This window comes from Nyctereutes procyonoides, unplaced genomic scaffold (genome assembly GCF_905146905.1).
Source record: "Nyctereutes procyonoides isolate TBG_1078 unplaced genomic scaffold, NYPRO_anot_genome, whole genome shotgun sequence".
Lineage (NCBI taxonomy): Eukaryota > Metazoa > Chordata > Mammalia > Carnivora > Canidae > Nyctereutes > Nyctereutes procyonoides.
Window position 1 is genome coordinate 21227406 of NW_026575048.1, and position 16581 is coordinate 21243986.

At 48.8% G+C, this 16581-nt stretch overlaps 3 protein-coding genes across 7 annotated transcripts in view; 2 read left to right on the forward strand and 1 right to left on the reverse strand.

Annotated features, from left to right (window-relative positions):
• Positions 1-2612: 2612 nt before the first annotated feature.
• Positions 2613-13741, forward strand: NRBP1 (nuclear receptor binding protein 1). 2 transcript variants are annotated; one of them, XM_055327036.1, is made up of 18 exons: positions 2613-2739; positions 5877-6106; positions 6299-6421; positions 6611-6712; positions 7165-7254; positions 7408-7448; positions 7824-7918; positions 9405-9488; positions 9672-9730; positions 9864-9962; positions 11562-11694; positions 11872-11977; positions 12123-12173; positions 12271-12406; positions 12584-12637; positions 12727-12790; positions 13055-13110; positions 13188-13741. In XM_055327036.1, the coding sequence occupies exons 2-18, from the start codon at positions 5897-5899 to the stop codon at positions 13290-13292; spliced, it is 1608 nt and encodes a 535-aa protein (XP_055183011.1). In that variant the 5' UTR covers positions 2613-2739; positions 5877-5896; the 3' UTR covers positions 13293-13741. The 2 variants fall into 2 exon arrangements, with proteins under 2 accessions (XP_055183011.1, XP_055183012.1); XM_055327037.1 differs by lacking the exon at positions 2613-2739 and adding an exon at positions 3267-3534.
• An 80-nt stretch (positions 13742-13821) lies between these two features.
• Positions 13822-15493, forward strand: KRTCAP3 (keratinocyte associated protein 3). Of its 2 annotated transcripts, none has more exons than XM_055327039.1 (7): positions 13822-13950; positions 14088-14272; positions 14362-14421; positions 14609-14815; positions 14935-15069; positions 15175-15287; positions 15403-15493. In XM_055327039.1, exons 1-6 carry the CDS (start codon positions 13923-13925, stop codon positions 15280-15282), a joined length of 723 nt encoding a protein of 240 aa, XP_055183014.1. In that variant the 5' UTR covers positions 13822-13922; the 3' UTR covers positions 15283-15287; positions 15403-15493. The 2 variants fall into 2 exon arrangements, with proteins under 2 accessions (XP_055183014.1, XP_055183013.1); XM_055327038.1 differs by having other exon boundaries at positions 13839-13950; positions 15408-15493.
• An 80-nt stretch (positions 15494-15573) lies between these two features.
• Positions 15574-16581, reverse strand: part of IFT172 (intraflagellar transport 172) — a 37172-nt gene continuing 36164 nt past the window's right edge. For all 3 annotated transcript variants that reach the window (XM_055327033.1, XM_055327034.1, XM_055327032.1), the window contains 3 exons: positions 16347-16500; positions 16118-16209; positions 15574-15722 (listed from right to left, as the gene is read on the reverse strand). In XM_055327033.1, the coding sequence (XP_055183008.1) occupies positions 15633-15722; positions 16118-16209; positions 16347-16500 (336 nt within the window). In that variant the 3' untranslated portion in view covers positions 15574-15632. The remainder of the gene's footprint in view (positions 15723-16117; positions 16210-16346; positions 16501-16581) is intronic.

The window sequence follows — 16581 nt, forward strand, 5'->3', positions numbered from 1 at the left end:
CAAGGATCCTGACACAGAGCTCAATCCCACGACCCTGAGATCATGTCCTGAGTTGAAATCAAGAGTTGGATGCTTTTTTTTTTTTAATTTTTTATGATAGTCACAGAGAGAGAGAGAGAGAGAGGGAGAGAGGCAGAGACACAGGCAGAGGGAGAAGCAGGCTCCATGCACCGGGAGCCCGACGTAGGACTCGATCCCCGGTCTCCAGGATGGCGCCTGGGGCCAAAGGCAGGCGCTAAACCGCTGCGCCACCCAGGGATCCCAAGAGTTGGATGCTTAACTGATTAAGCCACTCAAGTGCCTCTAAACCCTAACATACTTTTTTTTTTTTTTAAAGATTTATTTACTCTTGAGAGAACAGAGAGAAGCAGAGACCTAGGCAGAGGGAGAAGCAGACTCCCTGAGGGGAGCCCGATGTGGGACTTGGTCCAGGGGGCCCCCGGACCATGCCCTGAGTCCAAGGCAGATGCGCAACCACTGAGCCGCCCAGGTGTCCCCTTTACATACTCTTAATATTGAAGAGTAACTTGGCAATATCCATTCAAGTTAAAATGTTCTTAGCTCCTGACTTAGCAATTCTACTTATATAACTGTATAAAAATAATTTTCACAAGCAGGCAAAGATATGTGCAAGACTTTACTTGAGCTTTACTTATAATAATAAATGTTGGAAATAACCCTGATGCCCCCTGGTAGTTAGTAATTAAACGCTGGACAATGGAATACTTCACAGTGGCTAAAAGATTAAAATAGTGCTATATGAGGGGATCCCTGGGTGGCTCAGTGGTTTAGCGCCTGCCCTCAGCCCAGGGCATGATCCTGGAGTCCCGCATCGGGCTTCCTGCTTCCTGCATGGCACCTGCTTCTCCCTCTGTCTGTGTCTCTCATGAATAAATAAAATCTTAAAAAAAAAAAAGAAAAACAAGTAGTAATTTGAAAAAGATTATGTATTATCAGCTTGCTTTCATTTTAAATTATATACACATATATTAATACATGCACAGAAAAATGGATACATACATCAAAATCTTAATTATTCTGTTGAAATAGGATTACAAGAGATTTTCACATTCTATAGCAATTGTTAATTCACAATATTCCATAGGATTCCTGTAAGGATTAAATGAGTTAATATGTCATAAGGCAATTGAAACAGTGGACCATAGCACATAGAAGATATTACATAAATATTTTTGAAATATTTTTTACAATAAATTTTATTAAAGCAGAAAAAAATGAGGTGGCAAAAATGCAGTGTTTGAGCTGTTTAAACATGAAAAGTTAGAAATAAAATGAGAGCTGGAAGACTCATGGGTCCTCTATGCATATTTGAAAGAAGGAGTTAGTTAAAAAGGAAAGGTTAATAATGATAAGGTCCAAACAGAAGAGAATGGGAAACTATCATAATATTAACTGATATTTAATGAATGTTTATAAGGGAGCAGGTGCCCCAATTGCCTTGGAGCCCACAAGGAGAAAGGGTTAGCCTGGAGAAAGGGAGAAACAACCTTCCTTTGAAGATTAGAACAAAAAGATTTTTAACTTCACTCTTTTGAAATTATATGCTAAATTTAGGGGACAAATGCATTTCCTAAATATCCAAAACAAGATCCATAACTTTCATCAGATTTCTAAAAGAATGTGTGAGCCCTCTGAAACGTAAAAGAATCAAGGATGAAAGATTGGTTGCAAAAGTATTTTGAGATGAAGAGATAAGAAAACGAGAGGGCTTTTGCCAGATACAGTATTCTTCTTCACATTAGTTAAGAGGATTAAGAGATATCCTTTAAGGACAGTGAATTTTAGTGATTATCGCATTGCCAAGTTCTGAAAACCGATTCATCCTCCTCCCTTCAAAATATACGTCTAATGGCAGAGCGAATTTCTACCGCTCAGGCTCAGCGTTTAGTTTTCGCAGACCAATGGGCTCACCCCGGATCTTTCCCTTTCGCTTCATTGAAGTCAATCCAAATTCTTTCCAAACATCTTTTCAAGGAAGCCTTTGATAAATCTTACTGTTTGGATGCTAGATTTGGCTCCTATCAACTTTTGGTGAATAGCCTTAATGCCTCTGATTTCGTTTTTTTGCATGTGTCAGTCAGCATTTCAATTTCTTATACGGATCAAACGAGTCATCTGTGAAAACCTCCTGCAAAGTTTTGGCAAAGGTCGGTGCTATGCAATTTTCAGGATACGTTCAGGAAAAATTTTAAGCTGAAGAACTGGTGTCCTGCGGAGTCTCGCCCCTTACAAATAATCAAAGTGGGTGGGCGCTCCTCCCGGTTTGAGGCTACGTCTTTCGCTCCTTTTGTCTTTTAGTCGGGACAGAACTGTCATGGCGCCTTCAAGAGGAGACGGAAGGCCTTCCTTTCGCCCGGCGGACTCATCGGGGGCATCTGGACTGGACGGAGGGGTGGACAGTGAGACCAACCCCAGCCGAGACCCAACACACCGATGCCTCCGAGAGGTCTCAACCGGACAGGCTCAAGGGGAGGAGACCGGCTTGGAGACTATGGCAGCGAGCGGCCGTCTTCCCGGGGCACCGCCCACCTTGGCCGCCTCATCCAATGGCAACCCAACGGCAGTGCGGCACCGCCCATCTGTTGGTCTGGACGCCGCGAGGGCGGGGCCCGCAGTTCGGTTGCGCTGCGGAGCGCAGCTGTGAGGGAGTCTCTCTGGTCCGCGGCCCCGAACCCGAGCTGGAGCTGAAGCGCAGGCTGCGGGGAGCGGAGTCGGGAGGTGAGCGCCGAGGGGAGGGAGCGGGAGGGACGGGTTCGGCGACCGGACAGAAGGGTCGGCTTCCGCGGCCCGACGCGCCGGGACCCCGGCAGGCGGGTGTCTGGAGGTTGCTCTGCTCGCTCGGCGGCCCGAGGCCCGGCCCGCCGGAGCCCAGGGGCCGCTCCGGCCCCACAGTCTCGGCCGGGCCCTCCCGGCCTGCCCTGAGTGGCGGCCACCCGGAATTCTGCCGGCGCGGGGCGCGAGGCCCTGGCGTTCGTGTCGAACTGGGGCTGACGAGAGGCGGGGCCGGCCGCGGGGGCGGGGGCGGCGGTGGCGGGCCCCGCGGCCTGCGGAAGCGCAGCGTCGGGGCCGCGCCTGCTGGCGGAGGCCGGCGCGCCGACAGCGCGGGGGCGTGGCCTGCGCCCCTGACGGCGCCGCGGGGCTGGCCTTTGATGAGGTGGCCGCCCCTGGCTCCCGGGCCTGCGGGACCCGCGGCGCTCGCAAGCAGACGGCGGGCAGGGGACCTGTTGGAGCGTGAGGCCGTTCCCTGCGCTTGCTTTGACGTCTGACCACACAACCCTGTGGCTCCCGGAGGCCCTTTGGTCGGCTCGGGGTGAGGGCAGCCCAGAGGCCTGTGGCCTGCGAGCTGTTGCTGAGGAGTTGAAATGCAGAGGGGCTGCAGTCCAATAAATGAAAGTCTCCGAGAAAAACTTTGCGCGACGATCTACCTACACTGCTCAGAAGTGAACACAGTATTCTCGGGGTGGCTGGAAGCGGCGAGGAGTTTCCCTTGTAGGGGCGTGAATGGCCTTTTCCGTATGTGATCTCTTAAACCTCTGAACGACCCTAAGAAGAAAAGCGTTGCAAAGGTTTCTTCATCGGGAGGGGAAGTGCTAGGGCATCTTGGGCAGTGCCTTGGTTTTGCCTGCTGGGGAAAGATTGGGGAGGGAGAAGACAAGGTCACGGCTGTGACTGGTAAAGGTTTGGCTTCTATTGTGGTGCTTTACTGTGGATTGCCTGTGACCTGGGTCAAGAGGTTTCCTTAGAATCCATTGGCTACAGGCTTCCTGTATTGGAGCTCCAGTGGTATTTCCTATTGTCATTTAGCTGGAATTTTTACTTAGCTGTTCAGATTCAAGATGCATTCTATAAATATAGCTGCTCTAGGAAGTAATCTCTATGAACTTTCTTACCATTTTCTTAGTTGCTTTTTAGGGGGGAAAGAAAAAGGAAAGTGGTCTCTAACTGGTGTTCTGGTACATTACTAAGACAGCTTTCTTGTCTGGTTGAATAAAGTCTATGATAGGCAGGACCTAGAAAATAACAGGCAAAGAATATCTTGCCAGATTTTCTCTGTAGTGCTTTATGGTTATCTGGTATTTACTAGAATGTCATCTTAATAAGAATCTGATTTGGGTTAAACATAGTGTAAATTGGGGGTGGAGATTGGCAGAAGGGGTTCTAAAATAAGAGCTTTTTGAAAGATTGTTGTTGATCAGAGGCTTCTGTATTCTGAATTTAGAGGAGGAAGTCTACTTTCCAGAATGTCACTTTCATATGGAGCACTCCTTTGAGCCCAGCACACACAGGTTTCAGCTCCGTCATAGACTTTGTTCTTAGAGATATGGAATAACATTCAGTGGTTGTCCTGTGACTGTATGGATAAGTTAGCGACATTTAGCTTGTGAGAATTCTTTTTCTTCCAAATAGCCATGTGCCATAAAAAAAAATATTGTACTATATAGTATTTTTTCTTGTAATTGCTGTATTTTGAGTTATTTGTTCTTTTTAAAAATTTTTTTATTTTAAAGATTTTACCCATTTATTTGAGAGAGAGTGAGCTTGAGCAGGGGAAGTGGGAGCCAGACTCGGGGCTCAATCCCAAGATCATGTCCTGAGCTGAAGGAAGATGCTTAACAGACTGAGCCAACCCAGCACTCCTTGAGTTACTTGTTTATGAGGGAATATCTCTGTCAGATCTGGTATCCCTGAGGGTGGAGCCTTTGAGCTGTTTGGATGAAATGAAAGCTGGAAGCTGAAAGTTCTAGATTTGTTTAAATTTGTGGTTCCAGGGCAGCCCGGGTGGCTCAGCGGTTTAGCGCCTGCCTTCGGCCCAGGGCGTGATCCTGGAGTCCCGGGATCGAGTCCCACATCAGGCTTCCTGGATGGAGCCTGCTTCTCCCTCTGCCTGTGTCTCTCCTGAATAAGTAAATAAAATATAAAAAAAAAAAAAAAACACAACTTAAAAAAAAAATTTGTGGTTCCATAAATGTGGGCATCTCATTTATTTTATTCACTATTTTATCTCTAGTACCTAGCCCAGTGCTTGGCCTACAGTAAGTGCTTAATAAATATTTGTTGAATGAGTGAATGAAAAAAAATGTTGCTAACCAATACCCATTTGCACACTCACATCACAGGGGAGGTGAGGGCATCAGGGATGAAGTCACTAACCACTGCCAGTTACCTGGCCCAAGGGTATCCTCAGCATGGACTGGTAGACTTGATCTATGTGTAGGAGGAATGGATAGCAAATGCCAGAATTCTAGTGGAATAAATTAGCTTGAGGGTTTCATCTGGATAAATTGGCTGAGAGTGCTACAGGTCCAGACTTAGGGCTGAATCAGTGAAAGATTTTGGGGTCTAGAGTCATCTGAATAGGGCCATGCAGCTTTGTTCTTGAACACATAAAGGCAGGTGAAGATTTAAAGGAAGATTGTTGGGTGAGTATTGCTGAGAAGGAATGGTGTCTGTCCCTGATTTGGCTGTTCATTTGAACCTGAAAAATGGGAGTTATATTGTCATAAATCTTAGGGTTGCCACTCCTCATGGGTCATCTTCAACCACTATAGCTTGACTTCTCTAGACTAAGAAGTAGTTAATGTTTCAATGTTCAGACAGAATTAGTTTGACTTTGGATTTAAAGGAAACAAGGGAGACCGATGTTTTGTTTTGTTTTTTAATCCCAGATGAGGTTATTAGGATTAAGCATGGAGCCCAACATGGGGCTTGAACTCATGACCCTGAGATCAAGACCTGAGCTGAGATCAAGAGTTGGATGCTTAACTGAGCCACCCAAGTGCCCCAGGATTAAATCTTTATAGATCTGTCCTGACCCTTTCTGCCTTCTCCCTTCATCCTTGCCCCAACCAATACAGGCCTGAGTGTTCGTTCCAGCATGTCGGAGGGGGAGTCCCAGACAGTAGTCAGCAGTGGCTCAGACCCAAAGGTAGAATCCTCATCCTCAGCTCCTGGCCTGACATCAGTGTCACCTCCTGTGACCTCTACCACCTCAGCTGCTTCCCCAGAGGAAGAAGAAGAAAGTGAAGATGAGTCTGAGATCTTGGAAGAGTCACCATGTGGACGCTGGCAGAAGAGGCGGGAGGAGGTAAAGTGGTGGTAGTGTCACTCTGGGGGGAGTGGAAAGGGAAAGTCTCAAAGGGTCACACCAAACTTTAACAGATCAGAGCCTAGGAGAGGATGATCATTTGGAGTATTAAAATGGTTTATAAAAAAAATAAAAATGAAATGGTTTATAAGGTAACTTTAGTAATTCCTTTCCATTTGGATTTCTTCTCAGGTGAATCAACGGAATGTACCAGGTATTGACAGTGCATACCTGGCCATGGATACAGAGGAGGGTGTAGAGGTTGTGTGGAATGAGGTCCAGTTCTCTGAGCGCAAGAACTACAAGCTGCAGGAGGTAGGTAATGGTGAAGAATGTAGCCCGTAGGGCATTAGAATGCAGGTGTTAAAGAGAAATTGGTGTTGAGAAGCTGATTAGGAAGAGAGGATGTTGGGGCTAGATCATTTCTGGGGAGGGATAGGGAATGGCTTTTCAGGATTACAGTAATTTCTGAACCTTGTATCCCACTCTCTCTTCTGCCCTCAGGAAAAAGTCCGTGCTGTGTTTGATAATCTGATTCAGTTGGAACATCTCAACATTGTTAAGTTTCACAAGTATTGGGCTGACATTAAAGAGAACAAGGCCAGGGTAAGAACTTTTTCTTGAGCTTACTGCAAAGAGACTAGCTACATTTATTGTTCTTTTTACATTCAGAGATGAAAATAGATAGTTTTGAAACAAAACTGGAATCAGCTATTGTGGAGGTGAGAGTAGGGCTTTGCCTACTATGATCTATGATGCCTTTTGTTTGGTTATGGACGGGGCAGAAATGAGCGAACTTTTGTTTCCTTTCCATAGCTTTTATTGTTCAGTAGGGTTTTTTCTTTTCTTTTCTTTTCTTTTTTTTTTTTTTTTTTGTTTGTTTGTTTGTTTGGTTTTGTCCTGTTAAATCTAAGGATGTGGTGCTAACAACAAAAGGAGGGAAACTTAAAATAATCACCACCACCAGGTTTCAGATCTAATATATATCTGGTATATGTATCATCAGATAGGGAATCATTCCTACTCTAAGGTTTTATTTGAGTGTTTTGCCTCTCCAGGTCATTTTTATCACAGAATACATGTCATCTGGGAGTCTAAAGCAATTTCTGAAGAAGACCAAAAAGAATCACAAGACTATGAATGAAAAGGTATGAAGGGAGAGCAGACAAAGCTTTAGGCTAGTTTGGGTGTTTTAAAAAGATTATATTAATCATGAAGCTAAGCAGGAAGGGATGGAGGAATACTAGTTGGAGGGTTAAGAGAAGGGATTACTGTTGACTCTTTGACTACACTGTTTCTAGGCTTGGAAGCGCTGGTGCACGCAAATCCTCTCTGCCCTTAGGTAAGTAGCATCTGGTTAGTGTTTTTCCCCTGATTTAGTTTCTGGTTTAGTTCCTCCAAAGAGATTTTAAGGCACTACTCTGCTGTTTTTTTCTGCTTTAGCCCACTTTTTTTTTTGAGTCCTCTACTGTCAAGATTAGGCCCCTATGGTCTTTTAAAGGGTCCATTGTAATGCCCTAACCACAATACTATCTCCCACCTCTTTCTCCTAGTGCTTATCCAGCTATTTAACTCATCAGGCATAATGGAGATTCAGAGTGTGGGGATTATCTTTGTGGTGACCAGCAGGAGACCAGGCCCTTGCTCCTCTTAACCCTTGGGTTCCCCCTGCCCTTAATTTCCCAGTGGCCCCTCTAACAGCCCAGTGCCCCCACAGCTACCTGCACTCCTGTGACCCCCCCATCATCCATGGGAACCTGACCTGTGACACCATCTTCATCCAGCACAACGGACTCATCAAGATTGGCTCTGGTGAGGGGAGGGAGAGGTTCTGGGCAGGGGAGCCTCGGGAATTTGGGAACCATGGGGGTAAGATGAAAGGAGTGGGAGAGTAGAGCAAAATTCTGAGGTATGGGCCGGTGGTAAGAGATAGGACTCTGCTAGGGGTTATTCATAGGGATAGGCCAGTCAATTAGGGGGTAGGGTCTAATCTTAAACATTTTTTTTGGAGGGAAGTGGGTTAATCCAGAGATCTTAGTAGGAAGTTGGGAAAGGGCAAGAGATGGGTCTAAGGTCTGACTTGAGCCCCTGTGGCCAGACCCTACGAAAGGAGGTTCCAGGCTGTGTCTGCTGTGAGTGCTTTCATTTGCCGTGTATCTGTGTGCAGTGTATAACATTTCTGTGTGCCGTGTTTGTGTGTGGTTTGTGTGTCCATTTGTCTGGGGCTTGGCTGCTCCATCGCTCACAACTTTTCTCTGTTTTCCTCCCTCCCGCTTACGGGCTGCTCTGTTCCCAACAGTCTTTCATAGGATTTTTGCTAATGGTGAGAGCTCCCTGTTGCCCCACTTGGGGCTCCGTTTGTGCTCCCTCTGCTCCTCTTTGCGGCTGCCCAGTGCATGCAGTCGTGGGAGCAAGCCCCGTTCCCCTACCTTCCCTGCCTACTTATGCCTGCTTGGCTTCTCCCTACCAGCCCTCCACCTGCTTGCCCTTCCATAATTTGCTTGTTTCCTGTGGTTTGTGCCTGGCCGGCCATTTATGTCCTGGATTCTTATTTCCCTTCATCATCAGGCTGGTTCCCTAAATCATACTGTGCTCCTAGACACTCTGTGATTCGTAGTCATTGTTTATGATCTGAGTGAGTCCAAATTGGGCCCGGCCCTGGTTCCTCGTTCAGGCCTGTGGCAGGAATGTTGAGGAATAAGAGAGTAGAGGAGGAGTTTCACATTTTGGTGGATTAAACATGAGAATGATTCAAGGGTGTTGGTTCAGCTTTGAGCTGTTTTGAGTTTCAGTCAGCAAAGTTGGGTGAGAAGGAGGCTGTCTAGTTAATTGTATTGTTAATCCTTCTTACTCTTTTTTATCCAAGTTTCTGAGATCTTTAAATTGTCCCAGGTTAGGAAGGGCTGCCTACGTTTTTATGCTAATTTGCAGGTGTCTGAAAGAACTAGACCAAACATTTTCATGTGACAGGGATTAGTTATTCTTGAGTTTGGGGGAAGGTTTTCCTTAGCCTCCATTGCTGCTTGGCCAGCCCAAGGCTCCCATATTCCTGTTAGTTTAGTGTGGTATGTTTGTTGTTACTGAGTTAGGGACCTTAAGTGAGAAGCGCTAGACCCAAGAAAGGGGAAGTAGGTGGTGTTCATGTTTAGTTTGTGGTTCAAGATAAGAAGAGGACAGGTTTGCACTTTCAGTGTTAAGAGTCTTCAGGAGAGAATTTGGCTTTTGGGGAACCTCTCTCTGGAGTGAGACTATGCTTTGTTGATGGTGGTCAGATTGTGGGTATCTCCCCTACTCCCAGTGGCTCCTGACACTATCAACAATCATGTGAAGACTTGTCGGGAAGAGCAGAAGAACCTACACTTCTTTGCACCGGAGTATGGAGGTGAGGCACCTCAGTTTCTCTGCCCTCTCTGTTCCCCAGGTTTCCACCTTATAACCTGAGGCCCAGAGGTAATAGAACTGAAACTTCTAGTTTCTGCTGGCATACATAAAGTTTTTAAAAGGCATTTCTGCCACCCTCTGCCCCTATCCTCTGATTCACCAAAGGTTTCTCTGTTTTCCCTAGAGGTCACTAATGTGACAACAGCAGTAGACATCTACTCCTTTGGCATGTGTGCACTGGAGGTGAGGAAACCACAAGCAGTGGTGATGGAAAGGGATCAGATTATAAGATGGGAGGGGAGGCCAACTAAGGTCTTGAGGGAGTGATTCTGGAGCACTGAAATTCTGAAGTCTTTTCTGTTCCCTCTCACTGCAGATGGCAGTGCTGGAGATTCAGGGCAATGGAGAGTCCTCATATGTGCCACAGGAAGCTATCAGCAGTGCCATCCAGCTTCTAGAAGACCCATTACAGAGGGTAATAATCTTTTGGGTCACTCCATAAGCAGAGTTTGAAATGTCTTGAGGTTTTTCTTCCTTTTTACTTGGAATATGCTGTCTTCTAAGAGCCAGAGAACAGAAAGCAGAAAGGACAGGCAAAAGCAGTGAATATTTAAATATTTTCCTAGGTGGTGCCTACCTTGTTTTTTTTACACACACAGGTTAAGGGTTTAAGATGGGTAGTATTGAGGGTAAAGGTTGTATATTAATATAGGTGTATCTGTGTCAAGGTAAATAATTTAATGGTTACCTCAAGGTAATTGGTATATGCTATCAGACAACCATCTTGATATTTTTATTTTATTTATTTATTTATTTTTTAAAAGATTTTATTAATTTACTCATGAGAGGCAGAGAGAGTCAGAGACACAGGCAGAGGGAGAAGCAGGCTCCATGCAGGGAGCCTGACGTGGGACTCGATCCTGGGTTTCCAGGATCACACCCTGGGCTGAAGGCGGCGCTAAACCGCTGAGCCACCCGGGCTGCCCCCATCTTGATATTGTTAAACAAATTGATGAGTTTGAATTAAATCCATCATTTAGGGTTTCGTATGCGTGTGTTTGTGTGTGTGTGTGTATGTATGTTGTATGTATGTATGTTTTAGGTGGGAAAAGTGCCCTGAAATAACAAACTAAGATTTAAAGGATGTAGCTTTATGAATCAGTAGGTAGATTATAGTTAAGTAAAGGCTGGACAGGGATCCCTGGGTGGCGCAGCGGTTTGGCGCCTGCCTTTGGCCCAGGGCGCGATCCTGGAGACTCGGGATCGAATCCCACATCGGGCTCCCGGTGCATGGAGCCTGCTTCTCCCTCTGCCTGTGTCTCTGCCTCTCTCTCTCTCTCTCTCTCTCTCTCTGTGACTATCATAAAAAAAAAAAAAAAAAAAGGCTGGACAGGAAGGTCTGAACAAGGATAGTTTGTAACTCATTAGGTAGTTGTTACAGCTAGGTTAGTGTGGAGTAAATTTCTGGTTCAATGTGTTAGGTTGGAGCATTCAAGTGACAGATTAGGCATATGACCTTGGCCTTTGAGTTTGTAAGGAGGAAAAGAAAAGCCCGGTTATGGCCTACAGGAAGTGGGAAGGGTAGGCTGTATGTGTAGAGGAAGCTTGGGGAAAGCCAGTAAATTTAATAAATGATTGTAGGAGACAAAGGAAATTGTGGTAGTAGGCTTGAGAAATAAAAAGATGGTGAGTACTATTGAGCACAACAGATAGGTTTGGAAACAGGTGAACTTTGGTGAAAGAGAGGAACGTAAGGTAGGCAGTGAGTGGGCTTATAAAGCAGAGAAGTAGAAAATCAGGAAAAAGAATTCGTAAGTTTGAATAGAAAAAAAAAAGTTTATGGTTGGAGAGTAGAAAAACCATTAAAACCAGAAAACCAGTGAACAGCACCTTTCATATTATACCTCAGCATCTTTAGAGCCCTTTCAGATACATGTAGCAGTTTGTTCCCTCAACTGGTGCTGACCACCTAGTATGTAGGCCTGTGCTAGGTATGATGAGTGATGAAGTAGCACGATGAGTGCGGTGGCCTGGTTGCCAGATGCCTACTCTCCTTCCTTGTTCCCTTTTCTAGGAGTTCATTCAAAAGTGCCTGCATTCTGAGCCTGCTCGCAGACCAACAGCCAGAGAACTTCTTTTCCACCCAGCACTGTTTGAAGTGCCCTCGCTCAAACTCCTTGCTGCCCACTGCATTGTGGGACACCAACGTGAGTCTTCTTGGCCCTACTAGGAATTTTCTTCCCATCTGGAGCCTTAATAACTATCACTGGCATGCTCTCTTCCCTCTTCCATTTCCAAAGGAGTTCTTTACCCCCCAGGACTCCTGGGCTTTCCATGACATTAATCTATCTCTCCGTAACTTCCCATCTTATCATGCCCTCTAGACATGATCCCTGAGAATGCTCTGGAGGAGATCACCAAAAACATGGATACCAGTGCTGTACTGGCTGAAATCCCTGCAGGACCAGGAAGAGAACCAGTTCAGACTTTGTGAGTAACTAACTTAGAGGATCTGAAAGGGACAGATTTGTCACTACCATCGAAGGTTCTGTCAACTGTCCATTTTTTGGGAATTGTTGAATCTGTTTTGTTTATTTCCTTCCTTTTTGTGTGCTTTCTCTCTTTTCTTCTGCAGGTACTCTCAGTCACCAGCTCTGGAATTGGATAAATTCCTTGAAGATGTCAGGTGAGAGAAGGTCGAGAGGAAAGCCTTGCTGGAGGAAGCAGGGTGGGTGTTCTAAGGCATTCACAGAGCCTGTGTGACCTGTCTGACCTCCCCCTAGGAATGGGATCTACCCCTTGACAGCCTTTGGGCTACCTCGGCCCCAGCAGCCACAGCAGGAGGAGGTGACATCACCTGTTGTGCCCCCCTCTGTCAAGACTCCAACACCCGAACCAGCTGAGGTGGAGACCCGCAAGGTGGGGCTCTGCGGGGATGGAGGTCTCTGGTCATGGTGTTGGGGAGAAGAGGACACATCAAATAAGGCTTTGTCCTTCAGAGAAAAGAATGTTCCTGTGGACTGGAAAATATTCCAGCTGTTGGCTTTTTATGGCCTAGTGTCTCCTGTCATGACCCTCTGTGTGCCCTCTCCCTAGGTGGTGCTGATGCAGTGCAACATTGAGTCCGTGGAGGAGGGTGTCAAACACCATGTAAGGCTCAGGGCTAAGGGCTGCATGGGGCTAGGTGGCTGGGGGTGGGGGGAGAAGAGGAGCCTTTTTCTGACCATCCTATTCTCCAGCTGACACTTCTTCTGAAGCTGGAAGACAAACTCAACCGGCACCTGAGCTGTGACCTGATGCCAAGTGAGTCTCTCCTTTCCCTCAGGGCATGAGAGCCCGTGAGCCTTATCTGTGAGGAACATTCTTAGGGGTGGGGAAGAAGGCTACAAGGCAGCAGCACATCGACGCACAAAGAACGAATATCTTAGCTCCTAAAACTGGAGGGGAGATCCTACAGTTTTGCTTGTTTCGTTCTTTCGCAGCGAGGCTAACCCAACCAGGGCTGTTGGAAGGGCTCTGGGCTCCTGACTCCCACACTGTGCTCACCGTCTCCCTTTTCTCTGTCAGATGAGAACATCCCCGAGTTGGCAGCTGAGCTGGTGCAGCTGGGCTTCATTAGCGAGGTGAGCTTTTCTGCCTTCAGCTGCCCTGGCTGCTGCATTCTCCTCTTGCCCTGTCTCACCCAGCTCTTCTCCTCCAGGCTGACCAGAGCCGACTGACTTCTCTGCTAGAGGAGACTCTGAACAAGTTCAATTTTGCCAGGAACAGCACCCTCAACTCAGCCGCTGTCACCGTCTCCTCTTAGAGCTCACCCGGGCCAGGCCCCTAATCAGAGCTGCAGCCGTCACTAGACGCGCCCGCAGCCTTCCTGCCTCTCCCCCCCCAGTCAGTATTACCCTGTGAAGCCCCTTCTCTCCTTTATTATTCAGGAGGGCTTTGGGGCTCCCTGGTTCTGGGCATCACCTTCCCCTTCCCCATCTCTTCCTCCCCTCTGCACTTTGTTTACTTGTTTTGCACAGACGTGGGCCTGGGCCTTCTCAGCAGCCGCCTTCTAGTTGGGGGCTAGTAGCTGATCTGCCGGCTCCCGCCCAGCCTGTGTGGAAAGGAGGCCCACGGGCACTGGGGGAGCTGAATTCTACAATCCCGCTGGGGCGGACAGGGCGGGAGAGAAGGGTGGTGCTGCAGTGGTGGCCCTGGGGGGCCATTCGATTCGCCTCAGTTGCTGCTGTAATAAAAGTCTACTTTTTGCTAAAGCGTCCCGTGTGTGTGTGTGTGTGTTTGCGCGCCTTCCCCGCTAGAGGGAGCGGGCTGGGAGCCCCGCCCGGGGCGCGGGGTTGGGCCTCCAGGTGCGGAGCGGGCGGAACTGGCCGGGAGAGCGAGGGCGGGGCCGCGAGGCCAGGTAGAGCTGCCCTGCGGCTGGGCGCGGAGGGCCGCGATGAGGTGCTGCGGCCTCTACACCTTCGGTAACTTCCGGCCCTGGTTCGCTGCCCTGCGTCCGCCGGGGACCCGTCCCACAGCCCTCCGCTCACTCGGGTGGCCACCAGGGGGGCCCTCCGGTTCCTTTCCCGGCTCAGGCCTGCCTCTCCCCCGTGCTTTGCAGACGCGGCCAGCGGCCCCCGGCGGCTTATGCGCGTGGGCCTCGCGCTCATCCTGGTGGGCCACGTGAACCTGCTCCTGGGGGCCGTGCTGCACGGCACAGTCCTGCGACACGTAGCCAATCCCCGCGGCGCCGTCACCCCGGAGTACACCACGGCCAATGTCATCTCCGTGGGATCCGGGCTGCTGGTGAGCGGGGCGGGGCCGCGGGCGTGGGGGCGGGGCGGCGGGGCGGCGGGCCGTAGAGCGGCGCAGCCTTCAGGCTTTGTGTCTTCCAGAGTGTTTCCGTGGGACTTGTGGCCCTCTTGGCATCCAGGAACCTTCTGCTCCCACGACTGGTGAGAGGGGATTTCTGGAGCTTTAATGGGGCCTTGAGTCAGGGAAATGACCTGACTCAGCTTCATCTTCAAGTGGGAGGAGGAGCCTCAAATAGAGAAACCAAAGTATATTATCAGTGGGAGAGTCAGCGGCGCTCGCAGCCGCTCACCCTGATCTGCCCGCTCACCCTGATCTTCTGCCCGTCAGCACTGGGCCCTGCTGGCCGTAGCGCTGATGAACCTGCTCCTGTCCGCCGCCTGCTCCCTGGGCCTCCTCCTTGCCGTGTCGCTCACTGTGGCCAACGGTGGCCGTCGTCTTATTGCTGACTGCCATCCAGGACTGCTGGATCCTTTGCTACCGCTAGACCAGGGGCCTGGGCGGGCTGACTGCCCGTTTGACCCCACGAGAATCTATGTGAGTGCGTGCTCTTCTCAGCCTTTCTGCAGCCTACAGGTCTTGGTCCTGGCCTGTCAGCCTCCCCTACATGCCTGCCCTGCTCCCTCTCAGTTCCCCACCTTCCTGCTTCGCCCCAGGATACAGCCTTGGCTCTCTGGATCCCTTCTGTGTTCATGTCTGCAGCGGAGGCTGCCCTGTCTGGTTACTGCTGCGTGGCTGCACTCACTCTCCGTGGGGTGGGGCCCTACAGGAAGGAAGGGCTTCAGGAGCAGGTAAGGAGGATGGACAAGAAAGTCCATTCAGCAATGACTGGCTGTGTGGGAAAGGTGCTGAACTGGAATTCAGGGCAGGAGTAGTAACTCCGTCCATCCCGACAGCTGGAAGAACTGACAGACCTTGACCTTCCTAAGTGTACAAGGCAGGAAAATGAGCAGCTACTGGATCAAAATCAGGAAATCCAGGCATCGCAGAAAAGCTGGGCTTAAGACAGGTAATCCATGAGGAGTGGGGCCTGGGAGAGGGTGGAGGCAGGGAACCACTCTTAGAACCGGGTCAGGTCCTCTGCTGTCCTGCTTGCCTTCTGACCCCCGTTCTCCCTTCAACAGAGCAGGTGCCAATCCAGAGGCTCAGTTCACAACGGTGACATAAACCCCAGGATGACGTAAACAGCTGTAATAAAAGAACTCTTTCCTTCTACTTGGTTATGATTCCTTTTGGGAAAAGGGCACCAGATTGATATTGGGGATGACTTTGATCAAAGAACACAGTGGTCTCCATTACCTACAAGACTTTAATGAGGGAGAGAATCCAGTAACTCCTCCCTGAGCCCTCCCAGTTACTGAAAGGAAAAACTGGTGCTGGGTAGCCCTCCACACCACTGACTAATGAATTTCAGCACATCTTGGCACACGGGGCTGTGGGAAGTCTGTGGACAAACAGAAGAACAAGAGAGGAACATTAATGCTAAGGAAAAGCATTCCTTCTCTAAAGAAAATCAGCCCCATCTTAGAAGGTAGAGCAGAGTTCAGGGCCTGCACCTGCCTTCTTGACACTCCCACCCATCCTCTCTTGGTTTTGTGGTTTCCTTCAGTGCTGCTCTCCCTCTCTAACCTTTTTTTTTTTTTTTTAAGATTTATTTATTTACTTATTTATGATAGACATAGAGAGAGAGAGAGGCAGAGACACAGGAGGAGGGAGAAGCAGGCTCCATGCTGGGAGCCCGACGTGGGACTCGATCCCGGAACTCCAGGATTGCGCCCTGGGCCGAAGGCAGGCGCCAAACCGCTGAGCCACCCAGGGATCCCCATCTCCCTCTCTAACCTTGATAGCCATAAGGAACTTATTCCAGTTGTCCTTGTTGGCTGCCTTCCCTGGCCGCTTAAATTCAATTTTGTTCCTCAGAATGGGGTACCCTGCGGGAGAAGAAAAAAAGATGAACTGGCATTTGAGGGGGAAAACCAAGAGCGATTTCAGAGTCAAATACTTTCTTGGTCCTGCTATTTTCCCTTTCCACCCACCACAGAATGTGGGGGGCTACAGGGTTCTGTACCTGTAATGAGGCAGGGTAGTGCCCGAACTCCAGTGCTCGCTGCCACCAGGGAAGCTTCGTAGGCACCACGCTCATCCCGAGGTAGAACCTGCTCCAGCCGCTGGTCCATTGAGACCGTGAGTACCCAGTCTCGAACCTCTTCCCTCTGAGCCTCCTGGGAAAGACAGAAGAGCAGTAGCTTCACACAGGGCAGGGCATGCAGAAGGTGGTGAGTTAGGAGTCTTACTAAACCGTC